General features: G+C 54.4%; 1 protein-coding gene across 2 annotated transcripts; it reads left to right on the top strand.

Annotated features, from left to right (window-relative positions):
* On the top strand, positions 1-22,770 carry Sema7a (semaphorin 7A (John Milton Hagen blood group)). Of its 2 annotated transcripts, none has more exons than XM_031344440.1 (14): positions 1-257; positions 13,437-13,579; positions 14,083-14,124; positions 14,442-14,534; positions 14,745-14,832; positions 14,981-15,091; positions 15,637-15,776; positions 16,270-16,454; positions 17,249-17,357; positions 17,448-17,646; positions 20,156-20,283; positions 20,451-20,605; positions 20,763-20,824; positions 21,119-22,770. In XM_031344440.1, exons 1-14 carry the CDS (start codon positions 80-82, stop codon positions 21,478-21,480), a joined length of 1,995 nt encoding a protein of 664 aa, XP_031200300.1. In that variant the 5' UTR covers positions 1-79; the 3' UTR covers positions 21,481-22,770. The 2 variants fall into 2 exon arrangements, with proteins under 2 accessions (XP_031200300.1, XP_031200301.1); XM_031344441.1 differs by lacking the exon at positions 1-257 and adding an exon at positions 512-842.
* The last annotated feature ends 238 nt before the right edge of the window (positions 22,771-23,008 follow it).

The raw sequence follows: 23,008 nt of genomic DNA on the forward strand, positions 1-23,008 counted from the left end.
CTCCTGGCGCTAGGTTCTGCCTGCGGCCGGGCGCTGGCTCAGTCTCGGCTGCTTGCCGCTGTCGCTCCGGGGCTGCGGGATGACGCCTCCTCCTCCCGGACGTGCCGCCCCCAGCGCACCGCGCGCCCGCGTCCTCAGCCTGCCGGCTCGGTTCGGGCTCCCGCTGCGGCTGCGGCTGCTGCTGGTGTTCTGGGTGGCCGCCGCCTCCGCCCAAGGCCACTCGAGGAGCGGACCCCGCATCTCCGCCGTCTGGAAAGGTAGGCGGCGCCGCGCGGCCGGCGGGGCGCGGGATCGGACGCCGTGCGGGGCGGGTGCAGAGTGTGCGGCACCCGGAGAGAGTGCGTGTGCGCAGCTCTGCGGGTCTCAGGCTGGCCCCGAAGGAAGCGTGTGGGTCCCGGTGAGTGTATGTGAGTGTGCGTACTGTCACGCCGGAGCGGGCTGGAGCGCTGCAGCGTGCGAGCGAGTGGCTGGGGCCCGGGCCCAGCTAAGTGGCGCTCCAAGTCCAGCGGCAGCTCTGAGCCCGAGCCGCAGCGCCCGAGCGCGGGGGGAGGCTGCGGGCCACTGTCTCATCGAGGCTCTTTGGCTCTCCGTCACGGTGTCTACTATACAGGACCCTTCTTTCCCCTGGCCAGCTTCCTCACCCCGACCGCCTCCTAGCGAGCTCCAGGCTCTGCTGGCACGCGGGTCTCAGGCTCGGTTGATGAAGGGGGCGCGGACCCATTGCCGCCGCCGCTGCGCTCCGGCTGCGGGAACAAAGACCCCGCCGCCTGCCCCCGCCCCCGCCCCGGCCCGGAGCGCGGGCCAGGCAAAGGGGTGGGCACCCTGCGGCGATCCGGGACAAGGTAGGGTGCAGGGGCTCCGAGCACCTGGGCGCTGTCTCCGTAATGGTAGGACCAGCCGCTCCCCCCTTGCCTGCACGTGGCAGTTGTCACCAGAAATCGGCACTAGCACGGGGAGGGGGGACAGTGCCCATTGGGTGGGGCGAGGCCATTGGGACCCCCAAGCGGCATATCTGGGGAGAAGTGTGCAGCCTTAGGACTGTAGTGAATATGAGAACCTGAGGGACTGGAGTCTTTCCTTCGGGCATCTCAGTTTAGAACCACGGACGGTGGGACAGAAAGCTGGCTAGGTTGGGGTTGGAGGCTTTCTGCCACTAGGGACTGAGCTCCCCTCCCTGCATTGCACACAAATGCCTCCCCGCCCCCAGGCAAACTCAGCTCTGTACCCAAATTTGGCATCTCTGCAGCCCCTCCCCTAGTGGTGATGGGGGACTCACACCGGGGGCTGGGGGTACTGGTCCTGTCTGTCCCTACTATCCCTTTGATGCCTTGGCAGTTTGCAGGGATTGCGGAAGTCTGAGCCTTATCTGGGGCAGGTATTCTTAGCAGAGGGGGGGAAGCCCTCATAAAATGAGTGGCCCCAACTGCCGCAGCAGCTGAGAGAATGTGACTTGCCCAAGGTCACTGGACAGTGTGGGCACTCACTGTGCAGGAGGGGGCTCAGATCTGACCCTGAATCTGTCCTGGGCCAAGCTTAGGGAGAGGAGAAGGATTTAGATGATTCTCCAACCATAAACGTGGTACTCTGGTCTCCAACTCTGCCATCCAGCCAGAGGTGTACCTGGTGGAAGAGGAGCAGCTTATCTGGACTCTGGACCTCCCATTCATGGTGGACACCTGCACCCTCCACAGTTGCACCACTTTGGCCTCTCTTCCTCTGTCCCTGCCAGCATTTTAACTTCCTCCATCCCCTTGTGTCTTGGACAGCACAACGCATGAGTACGTCAGAGGAGACAAATGGTTATGTCTGAGTGTCCTGGAATCTTGCTCTGTATCAAACTCCTTTCATTTGATTGTGCTTGTCTCCCCAAATCCTTCCTTGACCTCCCGCCACATACTTAATGCATAGCCACTTGTTAGCACTTAATGCATGCCTCTCCATCCCTGGCACTTGGTCCTCCCTTACCCTCAGACTCTTTACAGCTGCTTTCAGCCCTCTTAGCCACTTTTCAAGCTCCCAGGCCATCTCTACGCGCCGCTTCCCTTGCCTGCACTTCACTGTGTGACCACACTGGTAATGCACTATTGACCCCCTCTGGCTGGGATCCACCAGACACTCACCAATCTTGTCCAAGGACAGTCTGCAGTCTCCTTCACAAGTGCCAGGAGCCCCACTGGCCAGACAGGCCCTGCCATTCACCTGGCCCCAAGCCCCCAGGGCCACCAGCTGGTGATGGTGTGCCCGGCTGACAGCTGCCTCCTGTCTCTTATGGGGTAACACATGGCAGTTGGATAGTAGGGAGTCTGGATAGGGCCAACCCAGGCACAGAGTAAGATGGGGGAGGGTAGCGGGGGGGTGGGGAGGGACCCTTCCAAGCCTTGCAGTAAGCCTAGGGCCCTGTCTACCAGTAGATGGGACATAGCAACCTTCGGGGTTGACTAGACTACGGATGGTGGTAACCCCACGTACATTTCTCTGCAAGACATAGATTTAGATTTTAGTTTTGAGTCACAACAGGGTAGGAGCTGGGACAGGTATAGAAATGTCTTTATTTTCTTTGCTTGGTTCCCACCCTCACTCCAAGCCTTAGGGAAAGATTAAAGGAGGAGCTCTGAGAGGGTCTCAGACTGCCGTTGTTTGCAACGCGATGAAAGCCCGCTACAGAACAGCTCGAGCCAGGGTATCCAGTGTTCCATCGCTGACTGCTGGGTATCCTGGGCTGTGTACTCGTCTTTGACTCCCAGAGGTTGCCAGAGCAGGAAGAACTCTGGAGGTAGTCCCCAGCGGGCATCACTAACTCATGAGTCAGTCAACAGTGTAAACGTGTGACTCTGATCTTCCTTCAAGCAAGGGCGGGAGACAGTGGATGGCAGGTGAGGGCGTAGTGTGGCAAGACATTGGCATACTTGTTATGCTGTGTACTGCTCCCCTGAGAAGAGCTGGAGAAGGAGAGGCCCGTGGAGGTCCTGACCCCCAAGTCAGAGTGATCCAGCCTGTCCACAGAAGGCAAATAGTCCAGTCTCCAGTCTCTCACTGCCCAGCTGGTTCTTCCCCCTCTGGCCCAATTAAACAACAGGATGTTATTGTTGACTTAGGAGCTGCTGGGTAGCCATTAAGGTGCCACTCCCCAGGGTAGGGGGGTTGTTGTCACCTCCTCCAGGGGATGAGGTCACAGCTGGGACTCTCAAAGCATCAGCATTTCCAGTGGAAATCCCTGCCCCCTTGGGGGACTTGGGTGATGAACTCATCACCTTCAAGGTGAACCCCCTGTGGAACTGAGTGGGGGGGGGCGATCCCCAAGAGGAAAGGGGGTTTCCTAAGCTGCAAGAGATGCTTGGTGGCTGTCTCCAGAGGGTCCCTGACAAGCTCCCCGATGGCTCTGTGCTGAACATTGAAGGTTCTGAGAGGAGGTATTGGGATGGAGCTGCAGATCTGAGTCGACCCAGAGCCAAGTTGACTCTGGCCCCTCAGATAGGAATAGGTGGGAAACCAGTCAGGAGCCTGGTTCTGGCCTAAGTGTTCTGCCTTCGTTTACTCTGTGACTCTGGGTGAGGCTTTGCCTTTTTCTGAGCCTCAGTTTCCTCCGTTCAGATTTCACTGCGGGGACACAGTTCCTTCAGATTCCCTTTTCCTCAGGATGAGGAGGGCAAGGCGGAGGTTGCAGTGGCCAGTTTAGATCTTGGTGTTAAGTAACTGAAGCCAGGGCAGTCAGGGGAAATCCTTGAGTCTTATTTCATTCTCGTTACTATCACAGGCTAAAAGTCAAGGTTCGGTTGCGAGAATGGCCTGTTGACGTATGACCTCAAGAGTGGACACACATTTAACAGGCGCTTTCTGGGCTCAGCTTTGTGCTTGGTTCTAGGTTGAGCTCGACGGCCCAGCAGAGAAACTAAATGAGTTAGTGACCTTGTAGATAGGAAGCCTGGGCAGATAAACCCGTACGTACACTGATAGGACTTGCAACAGAGAGCAGTCATGGGGCTGAGGAAGTCCACCTGGCCAGTGGATGAGGTAGCAAAGCTGAGATGACAGAGGCGGGAATTGGCTGGGTGAAGAAGAGTCAAGGGAAGCACCTGTCTGACAGGGTTGAATCAGCTTTGGCCAGGGATCTAGCAAGGTATCTCCCCCCTGCCTCTGCCCCCCACTGTGTAGCCCCAACCTGGAACTTGCTATGTAGTCTAGTGTGGCCTTGAACTCACATAAATGTACCTGTCTCTGCCTTCCTAGTGCTGAGACTAAAGGCCTGTGCATCACTGTACCTGACTTCAGCAAGTTTCCTGGAGATGATATCTGAGCCGGGGCATGGGCAGCCTTCTAGAGAAACACAGTGGTAGGCAAGGCTGTCGTTGGTCCCTGAGGGAAGTTGTGGTGGAGTCCAGGGCCGCTAGGACCTCCCCATTGGCTTCTGCCTAGGAAAGGATTCTAATTGTAGGAGGCCTGCCCATGCCCTTTCTCTGCACGTAAGGCAGAAGAAACCCCCTGGTATCCAAACCCGTAGTGCAGACAGGGCTGGCCCGATTCATCTGACCAACTTCCCCTTCCAGGAACCTTGGTCCCTTTTGAGAATAGATAGTTTTCTAGGTAGAATATGATGTTTTCTGCACTTGGAAGAAGTAAACTATTCACTTGTCTTTGAGGAGTATTAGGCCAGGTGGTCTGTGAGGCTCAGCCTGCAGGGGGCAGCCATGAGAACAATGTCCCTAGAGTTCCTTGCTAGAATCGCAGCTGACTGCCTGGCCTCCACTGTCTTCTATACCCCTCATTGGACCCCAGTTCAGGGTGGCTGTGTCTTAAGAGACTCACCGCACTTCCCTGACTCTTACTAGCAGCGCTGAACCAAAAGGCTTGCGCTTCTTAGGTTCCTTTTTTTGGCCACCGTAGAAACCTTGCTTCTCTTCAGGGATAGGAGAGACAGGCTCTTGATCTGCCCTGGCTGTGCAAGAAGGACAAGCTGCCAGATGTATGAGCATCTGGCTGTCAGTGAGCCAGGCAGACCAGAGAAAAAGGAGAGCATGAAAGACAATGGTCCTGGATCCATAAAGTCCAGAGGCTTCTAACTTAGCCAGCCCAGGTCCCAAGTTGCTACCCTACTACAGGAGAAGGTTCTCCAAGCCTTTCCATCCTTCAGGCCTTCGTCCTGGTCATGCTGTCCCATATCTGGATTGTACTCTGACCTCCTCAATACCCGTCCATTCCTCTGGGGCACTCTACTTTGTTTTCTACCCAGATCACATAGCCACGCAGAGCACTGCTTTCTCAGAGCATGATGGTTACCCTCTGGCCCTTCTCCCCATCCTTTCCAGCACCCACTGCTCCCCAGGGCATCCTCCCTGCACCCTACCTACCTACCCTCCTCCTCAATCCCTTCCTCCTGCCTGTTGATTCTTTCTCAGTTCCATCAAGGAACCATCTCGATGACCTCAGTTTACCCAGCCTGAGCACAGAGCTCAGGGTGTGAGAAAAGAAATGTCAGAGAGAAGCTGGGCCAACCACACTATCCCCAGATGAGAAAACTAAGGCCCAGAGACTGCAGAACAGACTCAAGGTCATTAGCAAAGTGGCAGAACTAGTGTCGGGGATGTGTTTTTCTGCCCCGAGCTTACAGGTGGCCCAGCTTTCTGACCCTTCCCAATGTCCTGTCCACTGTCATGATTTTCTGGGCCTAGGGCTTCTAAAGCCTATTACCTCCTTGGTCTGTTTAGCTAAGCCCAGAGACTTTCTAGCCACATCCACCAAGACCCTCAGATTGGACCCGCTCCGTATACCTCGTGTCTGGCCTTTGCTGAGCAGAACTTGGGTCTCAGGGCAAGTTGCTCTGTGTCATAGCTCAGGCTAATCTGGATTTAACCACAGCAGCAGCCTGGGGATTAGGCTGATCCTTCGGGGCCTCATGTACCCCTGCTTCTAATCAAGACTCTGGGCTTTGGGCCAGCATCCTGGGGACCCTCATTGTAGAGGGCAGCCAGCCCTTGACCCCTGATTGTACCTTCATGCAGCTCCTGGGAGAAGGAAAGCCGGAGAAGCCCTGTGCTTGCCCCAAGGGAGCTGTTAGGGATGGAAAAGGGTCCCCTGGGAAGTCAGGAATGCACAGCCAAGGCTATGACAGAAGGTTGGTGTGGGTGGTACAGTCAGGGGAAGGGGAAGAAAAGAGCAAGGGTTGGGGACACAAGGTATAGCCGCTGCTGTGCCTCAGCATAACAAGTAAAGTCACCACGATAAGGACTGTGTCCCATAGTTGGCTCAGGAGCCTTTTCTAAAATGTCTGCTCCCCTGTAATGGTAAGAGGCTACCCCCTCCTAATGGCTGGACCTTCCTGTCTTGCCCAGCTCTGGCAATGGACGGTGGGCCCTCCTTCACAGCACCTCACATATCTGGTGAACTCCTACCAGACCCAGTATGATCTGAGAGAAGAGAGCGTGTTAGAGAGCGGACGGAACACAGTCAGAGAGTACAGGGCGAGTAGTGAGGGTTCGAGCAGTCTGGAGCCAGGGGACTTGGGCTAGGTGTTCAAGGACAAGTGAGATCCACATGCTGCTGAGAAAGGACGGGGCAGTGAGCACTGGACGTGTGCACATGGGAATTAGGTACAGTGGGGATACTCAGAGACAGGAGAATCCTGACTGCCCTGCTTTGGGGACTGGTCCCTGCTGGGATGGACAGCCTGGGAGCTGTGGTGGGATCCTTAGCTTAGAACCAGGGTGGAGATGAATGCTACGGTGAATGCTGACTGGCTGGGAGCCTGGGTGGTATAGTAGAAAAGGGCTGCTGTGTATACCCAGGCCAACAGCTTCCTAGTAAGGACAGAGATCCCAGATTTATCTTCCCTGTTGTCATACTGGCTAGCTTTTAGGGTAAGGGTGACATACTGCACCCCAGATTCCTGCTCCACCTGTAGGCACACTCATGCTCACTCAGACGCACTTGTCAAGGTGTCGAAAGCGGAGGTCAGATGTTTGATGGCAAGTAGCCTTTGTCTGGACTCTAGCCTCCCTCGGCTTCAGTCTCCTCAGCGCTGTAAGAAGGGGTTGCCCTGGAAGTCCCTGAGAGTCCATCCCGGGAGTACAGTAGATACATTCAGGTTCCAGAGTTAGTCAGTCTGTGTCAGGCTCTGCTTAATACTGAGCTGTGTGATTCTGGATAAGTTGCTTAGATTCTCTGTGCCTCACACACCTTGTCTGTGAAGCAGAGCTAATAAGAGGCCAGATATCATATGAGCTTAGTGATCTGCTGAGTTAATAGCTCTAGAAACCACTCGGGACAGCACCTGGCAGATCCTGCTGATGGCTAGCTTTACCACTGCCATCTTCGTCCCTCTTTCCACTTTCCTCCCCCTTCCCCCTCCCCCTCTTCCTTCCCCCCTCCCCTTTCCCCTCTCCTCCCTCCTGCAGCATCTCTAGTTTTTCATGGAATGCAGTTCTGCAGTTCTGGTACCCCAGACCCTGCCTTAACACCATGCTGGCTGCCTGCCCTCACACTGAGTCCCCTGCTGCTGAGGCCAAAGCTGAGGCTGGGAACCTTCTGTCTCACCCTAGTCGCCCACCTGTCTCCCTCCCTACTGGGCTGAGGTAGGCATCCTCTGCCTTCTTGCCACCCTGCCCTGGCTCTGAGCCCAAGAGCAGACTCTGTACTTTTTGCCCGATTACTGCTTTGAAGTAGCCATTAGATGACCTTTAAGGGTTTGGAAACCTGCTTGACCAAAGAACAGCTAGGGTTAGATAGGGGGTGGCATGGCTCTGGCCTCCCTGCCTTTCCTGGGACTGAGCTCAGCACCTCCTCCCGACTCCAACTGGGCTCGGCGACCACCTTCCGTCTCCACCCGAGCCCTTGCATCCTGCTCAGTTCAGCTCTCCCAAACTGTGCTTCTCATCAGAGCTTTGTCCCAGCTTCTTTGTCTAGCAGCCCAAACCCTCTGGTCAAGGTGATATATGCAAGTGGTCCCAGCCCTTGGGCGGCTTGGAAGGGCCTTAGTTTTCCTCTCTGTAAAATGGGGATGTAGACGTTTGTCTTGCTTTCTTTGCAGGATGGTGGGGATTTGTTGGGCTGGCCAGGGGAGGCAGACAAGGATGTCGCTTTTACAGTCTCTCTGCTTTCAGAAAACTAAGCACACTCATGTTTTCCCTTAACGACCCATGAACTTAAACATTGTTTTGTGTTCGTTCCTGGAATCATGATGGGTCATAAAACCCAGGCCGTAGCAAACCAGTAACCCCCATCTCCACCAGCCACCCAGAAGGGGAAACTGAACTCAGGGAGGCCCTGCCCCAGCTCACAAACAACAACCAGATGCCTGGATGCCGAAGAGAGTGGGTGGTTTCTTGGAGCCAGGGCACCAACACCTGAGATACCTTTCTCCTCCCACCATGGCTGACCTTGGCTGTGTAGGCTTGCTGATAATGAGGGTAGATGTCTCATTACACCACGAGGGACACCACCACATTAGGGCCTTGCCACCGGTGCATGCTAGTGTGGCACTTGCCTGGCAGCTGTCGGAACCCAGCCCTGCACAGGTTCACCGGTGCCCTGACAGTCGCTGTAATCTGCTCATAACACCAGGTCAGTGCCATCTGGAAACGGCTATGTCAGAGGCAGAGCCAAGGAAACATCTGTCCCTGCATGTCTGCTGCCACTGGGAGGGGCTCTCCCCACCACCATGCCTTCCAGTAGTCATGCCTTTGGGTTACCGAAGGCCCTATCTTGCCTTCAGGTGGATGGGCGATTCCCTTCCTTTATCAAGTTGGTGACTCTGTGCCTGGTGGATAAGGTCGGAGGGTTAAGGAGAGGGTAATGTGGAGAAATGGTAGTTTAAGTAGCTTTCTCACAACGGTCTCCCACAGAAGTCCTGAGTAAGGGTGGCTTTAGAGAGATGCAGTGGCAAGATGGTTTCCCAAGTCTGTGAGCCTCCCTTGGGTGTGTGTCTGCCTTTGGAACAGTGCCACAGCCTTGATGGCCCTCTTGATGGCTTGGTGGCTGTCTGGATACTTGCCTTGATGTGTATTATGTGAGGTTCCAAAGGGTGGAGCGACTGCAGCTTAGCTCCTGAGTGCCACGCGGCTTTTCATTCTTTTCTCTGAGGGTGAGGGTGTGAGTGGGCCTGTAAATGCAATGTGGGGCACAAGTGTGGGAGGACATCCCTGCCAGATATGGCTGGGTCCCCAGTCTGTGGTTGGCCAGGCTCTTGCTCCTTGGTGACTTAACTCAGGCATTTCTTCCTGGGATGCCCACATTCTTGCCATTCTCTGCCCACTTTCCGAGGGCTTTTGGAGGTTAGCATTCAAAGCCGATGAGTTCAGTGGGTCAAGGACCAGTCCTTGTTGTTCCTTTGTAGGCAGTAACCCTCACTCTACCCTTCCCAGCCTGCCCTCCTCTTTCACAAGCATCTACACTTTGGGGAATGACGGGAGCAGATGGCACAGCATCCAGAGTGAACGAGAGGAGGACAGATCCTTCATTAGACAGGCCTTCTTTGAGAAAACCCAAAGAAAATGTCCCTACTTCCTATAGTCATCTGACTGTTGGGACGTGGCTCCCATCAAGCCTGCTTTTTTTTCCTTTTGCAGTAGAGTCAAGGCCTTATGGACACGCTGTCCGGAGTGCCATGTCTGCATGGGGCCACTTCCTGTAGTCTTCCTAACACTTGCATCTGACTAGAACTGGGTCTAGCCCTTGTGAACCCTATACTGTGAGGAGGTGGGGGCTCAGGGACCATGAACCAGCTAGCTATGGGACCGCCTGGGGACTCTGCTCAGGAGAGCTGTGATTGGCTCTGAATCACATGGGTGGGGGTGGCCATTCTTGTGCCTAGCCTGCCTTGAGGCTATGTCCTCTCTGTGTGCCCCTAGCCCCCTCTCCTGCCTGAACCCCTGGTTATTCTGGGAGCTTTTAGCTACCACTTAGTCAGCCACTAATGCGTCAGGCCGGGGAGTGGGGGGGGGGGGGAGACACCGTGCCAGACGGTGCTCCTTTTAGACATACAGGATGGAAAGGAAGCAGGGGGAGCCGGGAGGTGAGGGACTGCCAGAGGATGGGAGACATTCCCACTCCTGGCCCTGCTCTTTGGTAGCAGGCAGTAGGAGAGACTGATAGTCAATATGTCCTTGGGCTATCTGTGCCTTCCTTGCCCTACCACTAAGGTCTAACCTTCTGGATTCTTCTTTCACTAATTCTGTCAGGTCGAAGTCCTCTACTACCATACACTCAGCTATGTTCATGCTGTTTCCTCTGCTTGCACATCCCTTCCCTGTTTCTGGCCAGTCTAGTCTTTATCTGCCTTCTCATCTCTTTGGATTCACAAGACAGCAAAAAGAAAGTGTTTAGGGGAGTAAACACTTAGGCTAGACCTTTTAGAGGTAGACTCCAGTTTGCTCAGCCCCCTGTTTAGGCTGGGCCTTGAATCCTTCCCTTCCTCTGGCCTAACTTTCTCTGAGGTGATTCTGGCCAAATGGGCTTGCTGCCTTCACTTCCAGGCAGCCCTCCTGCCCCGAGCCCCCAGTGCCCCCAGCGCCCCCCCTCCTGCTGACCTGAACAAAGCTTTCTTTCATGTATTCATGGAGCTGCTGCTCTGACACTTCCTGGGCACAATCAGGCTCTTTGAGGGCCTCGGGCAGTGCCGGGAGCCTGGGCTGGGGCCGGGGTGGAGAATGGGCCAAGGTCTTGTCCTGGGGTTGAGCTGGTGCCGTCTCCTTCCTCCCCCTAGTTCCTAACACATCACCAGGCCCAGATCTGGGAGGGGCAGAAACCTGAGGGTCATAGGAGGGTTGGTCCTAAGCTTCTGTTTGTTCTGCAAAATGGGGGCTGCAGTCTATGCCTTCCTTCCCTCACTCTGACCTTGCCTAGGCTTGAGGGGAACAGGCTTGCAGATCAACCGAGTGCTGCCCTGGCTGTGTCTACAGCCCTTACTCAGCTGCCGACACACTCCCCTGCCCGTCAAAGCTTCCAAGGGTCTTCTGGGAGCAGCCCTGGCTCCCTCCTAGGACTATGAGCTTAGTGAATGTCCTTCCTTTGGTGTGGGTGCCTCTTAGCTACACTTCTGAGGAGAGCCAAGTATCTTCCTCAGGCTTAGCCCTTGTTTCCTCCACACTCGGGCTTCACTTTCAGGACTGCTCTTTGACAGTCCTGCTACCTCCAGACAAAGGCTCCCTCCATGGTCCCCTCTGGTGCCATTTTCCCCTTGAATTAACTTGCACATTAGCCTTGCCTGTCTCTTTCTGTCCCTTCTTGCACATCTCTTCCCCATTCCTGGCTGATCTAGTTTTTATCTGCCTCCCCATCTCCGAATCCACAAGACAACAAAGAGAAAAGTGTTTTGGGAAGTAAACACTTAAGCTAGACCTTTTTAAAGGTAAAAATCCAGTTTGCCCAGTCTCTGTATGGGCAGAGCCTTGGATGTGTCCTTCAAAAAGCAGTGGGAATGGGGGACAGGAATGGGGAAGGGGTGGGCAAGACTGCCTTGGGATCCAGAGTGTTGAACTTGATGCGGGTGCTTAGGAGCTAAGGAAACTGGAGGAAGTGGCTAGCACAGCCTGCGCGTGCTTGTTTTTCTTGGCTTTGTGGCTGTAGGTCTCAGCAGCCCAGCATCCCCAGGCACAGATGCGCCTTTCCTCCTGTCTCTCAGTCTGGATGTTACGGAAGTGTGAGGGAAGTTGTGCTGCTTCGGGCCTGGGCTATTGGGTGCTCATGTTGCCGCTTAGGCTATGGGTGAAAGGAAAGCTGTGAGTCAGGCAGACCAAGCGTCTGCTGCCCGCTGAGCCCAGCCTGGGGGACAGTGCCCATGCCCTGCCACCACTGAGCACCTCTATCCAGAAAGTGGCAGAGTTGGGCTCTGAGCCCCTACCCTGAACATCTGGGGCTAATCTAACGAGAGGCAGCTTTGGGGGTCTAGGGTGTGAGAGGTAGGGTTCCTGGCCCTCCGTTCCCACCCTCATTTCTGGATCAGGCTGTTTGTGGTGTGCCCCAGGAGAGCCAGGTCAGTCAGAAGGCAGCGGACTCAGCACTTCAGTCTGTACCCAGCTAGGCTCACATCTCCAGGGATGTTCTTGAGAACTGATACTGTCCGGATGAAACGTTCTGCCCTGCTTGCCGATGTGACCTTGGGCCAGGCTTGTCCCCCAGAGGGCCTTGGTTTCCTCCTCTACACAGTGAGCCAGGCCACAGCAGAGATGCAGAGTCTGGAGTATTCCCACTGTCTGTCTGGGGCCACTTGGCTGTGGAGAAGTGTGTGTTCCTGCCATTCCTTGCCTCTGATGGATGCAAGATCATTAGGAATGGCTTAAGTAGCAGCAAGAAGGATTTAGGGCAGCCCTTGAGGAACTGGCAGGTTTGTTTTTGCCTGGACTGGGTCATGTCCTGTTTGCGTGTCACTGCTAAACTGGCTGTCCCAAAGTTTGCTGCAGCTAAAAAAAACCAAAAAAACAAAAAAACAAAAAAAAACCACCACCACCACCAACAACAACAAAAAACAGTGGTCAGACCAGGTTCCGGGGTGAGGCCCAGGCTAATCAGAGGTGAGGGGACAGTGGCTATGGTTGATTGCTGAGGGCATGGCCATAAGCCATCCCATCCCTGTAATTTAGTCCTGCAACCAGGACAACCTCAACAATGTCACTAGAGATGAGACAGCTTCTCCCTGGAGGCGATGGCTACAGACAGTTTCTTTTTTGGGCAGAACTGCCCTGGTCAGCCCTTCTGCTGAAAGGCATCGGCTGTACTTTTTGAAGGTCCCCTGTCCCAGAGCTGCTGGGACAGAGAGCTGAGTCCCAGAAAGAGTTGGCATCAGGGCAGGCGAAATCAGGCTAGAGATTAGCTTTGAAGTCAGAGCAGGGGGAGTGGTGGTGGGGACTGATTTAGGGCTCCCCACCTGCTTTCCTGCATTTTTGGGGTTATCTCTCCCTTGACCTGTCTTCCTAACAGTATAGTGGGAAGGAGTATATGTTGAGATTTGTTTCCATTCTGAAATGGTGCCCATTAAGGCCCTGGGATGAGCCAGGAAGGGTTGGAGACAACTTCTCAGCTGCGAATAAAATGGCAGCCCGGAGATCCGAACCTGATCTGAAAAGGAGCTTCGAAGCTTTGCTGTTCACTTCTGGAGAGACTGAAATGGAGGGAAATGGAGATTCCCTCCCAGTACAGACCTGATGGCCTTTCTATAACTGCACATCCCCTCAGGAGTGTGGGTATATTTGGGAACGGGGACTGGTTTCCCTAAGATCCCTAAAGTGCTCCTCGCTCGGAGATAACACACAGTGTGGGGGAAGGGACTGTGGCTTTGGGTGATGATCCTGGAGTCAACCAAGGCATTCCTTATTTCTCAGGTCCACCTTGTCTCTGAACCTCCAGTGCCCTGAGCTTGGAGCATTAATTAGCCAGCGGGGTCTAGCATGCCTGTGGGAATTCCGGGGTCCTTTTGCTCAGGGCATTTTTTTCTCCTCCATGCTGTACAGGGCAGGACCATGTGGACTTTGGCCAGCCTGAGCCACACACGGTGCTTTTCCATGAGCCGGGCAGCTTCTCTGTCTGGGTGGGTGGACGTGGCAAGGTCTACCGCTTCAACTTCCCCGAGGGCAAGAATGCCTCCGTGCGCACGGTGAGCTTGGGCCCCCCCACTCTCCCCTCTTCCTTCCACTTCCTTGTCCTCTGGTCCTAATGATGGCCCTTACGGAGAAGGAAGGAAGGAAGGAGCTGGCATATCTTCCTGCACATGGCCTTCTACCTCCATAACCTCACACCCGGGTCCTGGGGAGGCTTCTACAGGTAGTCCTCATTGGAGTAGGGAGCCAGGCTATGAGGAGAGAGACTGGGAGCTAACACACATGGCCAGGCAGGGTTGATGGGGGATGCCAGGTTAGGAAGCTGGATTCCAGAACCCATAACCTGCCTTTTGCGGTTGCTAGGCTCTGCTCCTGGTATCAGACAAAGGGCTTATGTGACCTTGGGAAATGTGCTTACGCTCTCCAAGTCTCAATTACATCTGTGGAAGATGGAAAAGATAATAGTCTCATCCAGAGCTCGCCCTGAGGCCGTGTGGGCAGCATTTCAGGGACATCTCACCCCAGGAAGGGGGGATTAATGCTTCTTTCCCTCCTCCAGGTGAACATTGGGACCACAAAGGGCTCCTGTCAGGATAAACAGGTGAGTTGGGGAAGGGACCATGGAGAAGAGTGTTGCCCCTTGGGGAAGAGGGAGAAGAACCTGAGAGTCTAGGAGGGAACATAGGTTTGCCCTGTGGTCTCTAGACTTACGGCCAGTCTTTGGGCCTCTAGACAGAGGGGTTGAGATAGGCTCCTGACGTAGGCCTTGTTCACAGGGTGATAGAGTCAGCTGCTCTGGGTGGCTGCTATCTATGCTCAGCCCTTTTGGATGACTTCTTTCCTAAGACCTCGGATCTTAGTGTCTTCTGGGCCTGCCAGGGGACTCCCACCCACCTAATTCTCTCCTTCCCCACACAGGACTGCGAGAATTACATCACTCTTCTAGAAAGGAGGGGTAATAGGCTGCTGGTCTGTGGCACCAATGCCCGGAAGCCCAGCTGCTGGAACTTGGTGAGAACCCTTCCCATGTGCCTGAGCAGTCCCCATTTCCTAGGTGGGCATCAGCCCCTCATAGCCAGACAGAGGTGAGAGATTCTGAATCTGGCATTACCCTAAGCAGAATCTCTGGGAATTAGAATAGGCTCCTGGCTGGGAAACTGACCCTCACAGGGTGCAGTGGCCAATGGTCATGTGGCCATCTGCACCTCTGATCTCCTCCAGGTGAATGACAGTGTGGTGATGCCACTTGGTGAGATGAAAGGCTATGCCCCCTTCAGTCCGGATGAGAACTCCCTGGTTCTGTTTGAAGGTAGAACAGCATTGGGCAGGGGCCCTGGGAGGGTGCTACTGCACCAGGCTCGGGGTAGGAGGGTCAGCCCCTTGTTCAGGGGCCCGAGCCTGGAGGAAGGACTTATAGAAGATGTTGCTCTTACCCACATGTCCTCCTTCCATCCCAGAGGATGAAGTGTACTCTACAATCCGGAAGCAGGAATATAATGGGAAGATCCCTCGGTTCCGCCGCATTCGGGGCGAGAGTGAACTGTACACAAGTGATACTGTCATGCAGAGTAAGTAGGATCCTGATTGGGTTGAGGGTGGACCAAGGGGTGTGAATTCCCAGGGTGGCAGATAGTCTCCTGAGGTGTCTCAGGAGGATTTCCAAAGAGGCAAAAATCCGAACAGTCCTTAGAGGAGGAACTGCAGAGAAAAAGGCGTGGAGGCCAGATGGGTTTGGATAACCCTGGGAGCAAACACAGAAGAAGCTGAGACCTAGCATGAGGCCCAGAGAGCCAAAAGTTCATCTTTCTCATGAACCCATGTGGTGCAATGGCCCCATCTTCCTCATTAAGGCTCTGTTGATTAGGCAGAAGTGACACAGGCACCCTAGGGACTTTCCTACAGTCCCCAGGCATGAAGTCATTGCTCCTGGGCCCATGACATCTTTGTGGAGGAGGACATAACAGGTGTGGGGTATTGCTTTAAAGTGGAAGGCCCATGGGGTCTAAGTGCTGCTCTGAGTCCATGTTCATAGACATTTAGGAGAGGGATGCAAGGTTGAGTGGCCACCACACAGGTTTCTAGCCTCATACCTTGTTACCCGTGTCCCTGGCAGACCCACAGTTCATCAAGGCCACCATTGTGCACCAAGACCAAGCCTATGATGATAAGATCTACTACTTCTTCCGAGAGGACAACCCTGACAAGAATCCCGAGGCTCCTCTCAATGTGTCCCGAGTGGCCCAGTTGTGCAGGGTAAGCCAGCTCTGTGAGGGGTGGCTGGGTGAATGATAATGTGTGTGTGTATATATACAATAGGAGCGTGTGTGTGTGTGTGTGTGTGTATGCATGAAACTGGGAATGTGTGCACAGGCTATCACATGCCTGTGAGGAAATCTGGTTTAGCTTTGTATGCATATTGGATGAACAAACGTGAGTGTGTAAGTATACGTGTGTTTACCTGGGTTGTGTTTGTGAGAATTTGCTATAATGAGTGTTTGTGTACCAGTGTGCATAGGTGAAAGTAGCAGATGTGTGCCTGATCCTGTTTGCTATGCAGGACCCAGAATGTTCATCTGCAGGGCCCCAGTGTGGGTCCTGGGCATACCAAGCTGGAGCCCAGCTGAAAACTTGCCTAGGTCTCCAAAGATTTCAGCCCCTCGAAACCTGCGCCACTCTGGGTACTCTGGGTGCCTCTGGTGTGTCAAGCAGGTGCTGAGGGGATTCTTCTGCCTTCTTGCCCTTCCAGGGGGACCAAGGTGGGGAGAGTTCATTGTCTGTCTCCAAGTGGAACACCTTCCTGAAAGCCATGCTGGTTTGCAGCGACGCAGCCACCAACAGGAACTTCAATCGGCTGCAAGATGTCTTCCTGCTCCCTGACCCCAGTCACCAGTGGAGAGAGACCAGGGTCTATGGTGTTTTCTCCAACCCCTGGTGAGGAGTAGTTCCTGGCATTAGCAGCCATGTGCTAGGCTTGAGTTCTTACTAGGTGTGTGCGGTAGTGGTGGCTGGCAGTGTGATGTGTGTACTGTTGTATTTTTGCCTCTGTACACGTGGGTGTGTGGCCATGGGTCACGTGCACATTCCTGCCTATGTGTTCTGCCATATGTGTTGCCCAAAGCTGATACTAGGCCTGGGAAAGGCTGGGGTGCTGGGTGTGATCACAGCTGCTCAAACGCTGCCTGATAATTCACACTTTTTAATCATGTTCATTGATTGAAAATAAAGCAGGCAAGTGTTGGGGATGGAGAAAGACCCTGCTCGGGCTCTTACGTGCACGGAGCCATAGATTGGGCAGGACCCGAAGGTCTGAGCTCCTGAGGCTTCAGCATCCTACAGCCTATGACTGGGGTGGGGGTGGGGAGCGGTGGGGGCCAGAGAATGACAGGCTGTGATGAGGTTCCTTTTTCTTTCAGTAGGGCAGAACAGGTGGCCTGTGAACTCAGTGATGCTATAACAGAACCCAAGGTTGTGGTTTTAGATTGCAGTGGGGGACAACTTTGTAGTTGAGCTTCCCTCTTCCCTCCCCCCCCCTTTTTCTGTCCCTCCCCTGTTAAAACCTTGTTTGTTATGCTAGGCACTGGCCTCTGCTCCAGTAATAGTCCTGGATAGCAGAGCTTGCAGGCAGAGGGCTGTGGTTGTGCCCTGGCTGGCATAGGGCTGGCCAGGGTAAGTGGAGGTGGGTGCATCCTGGGCACCCTACTGAGGTGGTTTGTATATCCCTGCAGGAACTACTCAGCTGTCTGTGTATATTCGCTTGGTGACATTGATAGAGTCTTCCGTACCTCCTCACTCAAAGGCTACCACATGGGCCTTCCCAACCCTCGACCTGGCATGGTGAGCCATTGACCAAGCACAGCCCAGACCCCAGCCCTTCCTGGTCTCACAACCCAGTCACCACTGACCTACTTCTATTCTCTCCTCCAGTGCCTCCCAAAAAAGCAGCCCATACCCACGGAAACCTTCCAGGTAGCTGATAGTCACCCAGAGGTGGCCCAGAGGGTGGAACCCATGGGGCCACTGAAGACACCATTGTTCCACTCTAAGTACCATTACCAGAAAGTGGTCGTCCATCGCATGCAAGCCAGCAACGGAGAGACCTTCCACGTGCTTTACCTAACCACAGGTGATGGGCTATCTCAGAACTCCCCACCCCCTTTATTTTACTTTGTAAAAACAGATTTGAACCGGGCATGGTGGCACGTGCCTTTCATCTCAGTACTACAGAGTGAGAGTTCTAGACCAACCAAGGCTACATGGTGAGACAAAGCAAGACAAAAGACATGGAAGGTACAAAGAACCATGTAGGTCACATTTGCTTGGGCCTTTAGGTGTAGATGGAGAATTGAGCGTTCAGAGCTGTCAGGGGTTAGTGTGCGGAGGTGAGGAAGCTCAGTCAGAGAGGGAGGGCCTCCTAGAAGACATGAGGCAGAGGAGAGAAAGGAGAAAGCATCCTGAGTGAACAGAAGATCGTGCGCAAGAACTTGAGGCGGGAATGCAGTGGATAAGCCAAGCCAGGTGCCACTTTGGTCCAGTTGTCTCATCCTGTGGAGAAGGCACAGGAAAAGACATGGAAAGCCTGGGGGGAGGAATGCGGGGGGTGGTGGTGGTGTTGGGCCTCCTGGGAGCCTCTGCCATTCGGAATAAGAACCATGGGCCTTCCATTAGTCTTTGGGGTTATGCAGGTGAGAAGAAGAATTTGAAAAGTTGGAGGACACAAAGAATTTGATGCCATGTAATGGAGTTTCAGGTGGCAAAGCCTCACAGAGGCCTCCTGAGATGCCCTCTCCCCTCTCTTTCTGGGGGTGGGGGACAGAAGGGGTGGCACTTCCCTGGAGGAGGCTGAGTGAATGCCCCAGAGATGCTCTAGAAAGCCTTGGTAGACCCTGAGCTTAGTTTGTGTCTACCTCCTCATCTCCAGTTCACAGTGGGGTGGTATCCTGCAAATTGCTTGGGAGGCCATTGTGGGCCTGGCCAGAGGCCTTCCTGGAAACTAGAAAGGACCTTATACCACTGGGACCATTCATCAGGGCCCAGGCTCCATCCCTCCATTGTTCAAACTCCCTCTAGTAGCTTCCTGTTGCTGCTCCACTTTGGGGCTTCCTTGGCCATGTTGGCCTGGTTTGAAGCTAGAGACCTGGGATCATTGTTTGGATCCTGGAAATCTCAAAGAGAGGATTTTCCCACAGGACATTGGGGACGAGAGAAGGTCACACAGTACAGGACAGGGAAGGCTGGCCAAGAGCCCTGCTACTCCCTTCCTACATGTCTGAGCTACATACACAGTCGGGAATTATGGAGGGAGTCTCTTATCTTCCCCGTGGCCCATGGGAGAGACACCAGTTTAGAGCCTGCAGCATTTAGAAATAATGGGGCCAGATAAAAATAAAGAATCCTCTAGGTTCTCAACAGAGAATGGAAGCTCTTACAGTGGGAACTGGGGTCTGTTTGCCTGTTTGTATCTATGTCTGTGTCTGACTTGGATGAGGCCAGGGGCTGTGTTGGGGGTCTGTCAGGTTTAGGTAGTCTTTGGCCACATCTCAAAGCCCGCAGGTTGAAATATTGAGCCTGGAGGAACCATCTCAGGTAGGCATCATCTGACTGCTTTTTTGGGGCAGATGATGCCCTGGGAAATGGGGGTGGGGGGGAAGGAGAGAAGGAAAAGGCTATTCTAGAAACTGGGACAGCAGTTGAGGTGGGATTAGGAGGACCAGGGTCAGGATACCCATTAGTCCCCAACAGGTGACAATGGAGAGAAAACTGCTCTAGCAGACAGTCTGGTTTTGTGACCTTGGGAGTCCTCATATGGAATCTAAGGCTCTTTTCAGATCTAAGATTTTATAGAAATTAAAATATCCCTTAAGACCGAGTGCAACGTGGAATCCTGGATTGACTCCGGGAACAAAAGCAGGACTCAGTGGAAAAACCCAAGAAACCCAAATGAAGTAACTGAGTGAATAGGAGCACTCTGGTGTCAACTGCTTAGTTGTGACGATTTACTCTGGTTATGTAAGATTTCCAGCTGGGGAAACTGGGAGAAGGCTAGACCAGGACTCTGCATAACTATCACAACTTTTCTGAAAACCTAAAATAGACAATTAAAGACAATCTATCCCCTAGGCAGCTTGGATGCAGGCAACTTGTAAGGAAAGGCCAGAGGTGGGGTTCTGACCCATCTGGACACCCACTTGTTCCCTCCTGCTCACTGTGTGACCTTGAGCAAATTGCATAGCTTTCTTTCTCTACACCTCCCTTATCTGCACAGTAAAGGAGATAACGCCTACCTCAAAGGGGCAGAGGAGGGAAGGGGTAACCAAGGTCATGCGAGGCGATGATCCTGGCTTGCTTTTTAATTTTGCAGTCTCCAGTAAGCCTTTGGCATATTGGGGGCACTCACGGAGGGGGTGGCTTTCGGGGATCAGCCTTGGAAACTTGCAGGCTGCCCTTGGGCTCTCTGTTCCTTCTTGGTCAGCTGTCCTCACCCCACCCTACTCCAGTCCTGTGACACTCGCCTGAGCCATGACTCCCTAACCCTCCCTTCCCAGTGTCTTTTCCTGGCAGCCTAGCCTTGAAGAAGGCTGTTGACTGAGGTGGGCTTCTGTCTATTGACCCTCTCCTCTGCTCGCTACCCACAGACAGGGGCACCATTCACAAGGTGGTGGAATCAGGGGACCAAGAACACAGCTTTGTCTTCAACATCATGGAGATCCAGCCCTTTCACCGTGCAGCTGCCATCCAGGCTATATCCTTGGATGCTGACCGGGTGAGCCATCCCACCCTACTATGCACCTTTGGCAGAGGAGGGGGGGGGCTACTCTGTTTGCAGTTTGCATGCCCTTTCAAGGACCTCCAGGGTAGCAGAGTCCCTTCTTCAAAGCTTGAGAACTCAGTGGAGGGCTCTGGCCTGACCCAGTCTTGCTCTCTTTTCAGCGGAAGCTCTATGTGACCTCCCAGTGGGAAGTGAGCCAGGTACCCCTGGACATGTGTGAGGTTTACAGCGGGGGCTGCCATGGCTGCCTCATGTCCCGAGACCCCTACTGTGGCTGGGACCAGGACCGCTGCGTGTCTATCTACAGCTCCCAACGGTACATTGGATAACTCCCTTTGCCCTAAGGGAAGACAGACCACAGAACGGGATGCATTGATGGGCTACAGGAGGATCCTTCTGGGGTCATGTGAGGAGAGGTGGGGTGCTTGGCTGCAGCCTCCTGGCTGCTGATGTTTGCTTCTCCCTAATTCTAGGTCAGTGCTGCAGTCCATCAATCCAGCTGAGCCACATAGAGAGTGTCCCAACCCTAAACCAGGTATCTCATCATGAAGGAGGCACAGCTATGCCTCAGTCACCTTGATCTGCAGAAGGCATGACCTTGACCAGAGGCTGGGGACCTTATCCTGCTGAGGGAACTCCCATGATGTTGGGTGCTTATGAGAGGGCTGGGGATGTGGGAGAATGTGAGAAAAAAAACCCCAAAAGTCAGGATCCCCACCCTGTGTCCATCATGTTCCATTAGCCTTGCTCTAGAAGCCACGTCTTAGAACTCAGAGGCTCCCGAAGTGTCCTTGACCCTCCTCATGCCTGTTCCCTCCTTCTCTCTCAGATGAGGCTCCACTGCAGAAGGTTTCCCTGGCTCGGAACTCTCGCTACTACCTGACCTGCCCCATGGAGTCCCGCCATGCCACCTACTTATGGCGCCACGAGGAGAATGTGGAACAGAGCTGTGAGCCAGGCCACCAAACCCCTAGCTGCATCCTGTTCATAGAGAACCTCACAGCCCGTCAGTATGGCCATTACCGCTGTGAGGCCCAAGAGGGCTCCTACCTCCGTGAGGCTCAACACTGGGAGCTTCTGCCGGAGGACAGAGCACTGGCCGAACAGCTAATGGGCCGTGCCCGGGCCCTGGCTGCCTCCTTCTGGCTGGGGGTCCTGCCCACGCTCATACTTGGTCTGCTGGTTCACTAGGGCTTCTAGGAGTTGGGTGTACCCCCAGGCTTCTGTAGCCCAGGAGTACTAGAAAATGTCATATTCAGCCGGCCGGCCCGGGAGCTCCCTGACCACTGATTCTTCCAGGGGTACTGAATAATCCAGTGGGGGACAAAGGGCCTGGAGATGTCCAGCCGCAGGCGGCTGCTGGGGCCCAGGTGGGGTAGGGACAGTGAGGGACTGTAAAATGAAGGCACCGACTGTGAAGCTGGGCCATCAGCAACTCAAGACTTTATCTTCTCGAGAATATTTTTCGAAATCTCCTCACACTTGACTTCATGCAGTGATGCACCTGAGAACCCATCGGCCTGGCAGTGGGCATTGGGAAGGAGAGCTGGGACCCCCATCTCTGGACTTTGGGGCTGAGTCCTTTGGGACTCTCTGTACCCAACTGCTTCCTTCTCTGCTCCACTGCTGGGTGGCCAGTGTCCCTGCAGACCCGGGCTGCTCCTCTGTACCTCCCTCACAGCCTGGGTCCCACCGGACAGCGCCTTGCATGTTTATTGAAGGATGTTTGCTTTCCGGACGGAAGGGCGGGAAAAGCTCTATTTTTATGTTAGGCTTATTTCATGTATAGCTACTTCTGACTGCATCTGTATGAAAATACCAAAACTACATGCTGGGGGGGTGGGGTGGGGGGTAGAGGGAGGGTCTGGGAAGGGGGGTGGGGGCTGATCCCAGGCTGGGGCTCCCTGGGATAGGATCAGAGTCCAGGGACAGGCATGGGTTTGAAGAGAGTGGCATGAGCTGGCTCTGCCCTGGGAGCCCGGTCTGAGGGCATGAGCCTCCAGTGTGGGGGGTGGTTATGGGAGGGGTGGGTGAGGGAGACAGGGGAGAGCGAAGAAGAAAACTGAGCCCTAGGTAGATTTGCCGTGGTCATTTTGAAGGAGGAGCCGGGTCCACAGGGGGAGGTTCTAGGACTCTGCCCTTGGCATTGTGGGTTGGGGGGCAGGGGGAGTCTGCTCCCTTCCCCTCAGCCCCCTTCCCCAGGGGCTGTGCTTCCATGCTCCTAACCTCCCACCTTCAGCTCAGGACATGTCCTAACTTAGGCTAAACTGTGAAAATTCCCGTGGAGATGGCCCAGGCCGAGCTTCCCAAGTGGGCCTCCCAGCCCCCAGTCCATAGATTTCAGCAGAGAGCTGACCCTTCTCCAGCTGTGTCTGGGGCAGGGCCTGGGGCCGGGGGCCTCCCAGCTTCCGTCCCTTATCTCTTCTCAATGCACTTTAATAATGTAACATATTACTAATAAACAAGCTATTTATTTACCTGTGTCTGTGCCCTGTCTTCGTGCCTGTGGTGCCGAGTGGCACTCCTGCTTGCCACTCAGTACCTCCTGCCTGTGTAAACATCACCGCCTCAGCTTTCCCTGGTGGTCCTTCTGGCAGGCGGGCTCAGAGGACCTCGCCTAGAGAGGGGCAGGGATGGAAAATGTGAACTTGTGGGGGCTGGTGAGATGGCTCAGCGGGGAAGAGCACTGACTGCTCTTTGGAAGGTCATGAGTTCAAAT

This window comes from Mastomys coucha, unplaced genomic scaffold (assembly GCF_008632895.1).
Source record: "Mastomys coucha isolate ucsf_1 unplaced genomic scaffold, UCSF_Mcou_1 pScaffold23, whole genome shotgun sequence".
Taxonomy (NCBI): domain Eukaryota; kingdom Metazoa; phylum Chordata; class Mammalia; order Rodentia; family Muridae; genus Mastomys; species Mastomys coucha.

What these genes read in the sequence shown, in the direction of transcription:
- Sema7a (XM_031344440.1), top strand. Translation starts at nt 80, where the DNA reads ATGACGCCTCCTCCTCCCGGACGTGCCGCCCCCAGCGCACCGCGCGCC. An exon ending in GCTCCTGTCAGGATAAACAG is followed by an intron (nt 14,125 to 14,441) that starts GTGAGTTGGGGA and finishes TTCCCCACACAG; the next exon opens with GACTGCGAGAATTACATCAC. An exon ending in GTGTCCCAACCCTAAACCAG is followed by an intron (nt 20,825 to 21,118) that starts GTATCTCATCAT and finishes CTTCTCTCTCAG; the next exon opens with ATGAGGCTCCACTGCAGAAG.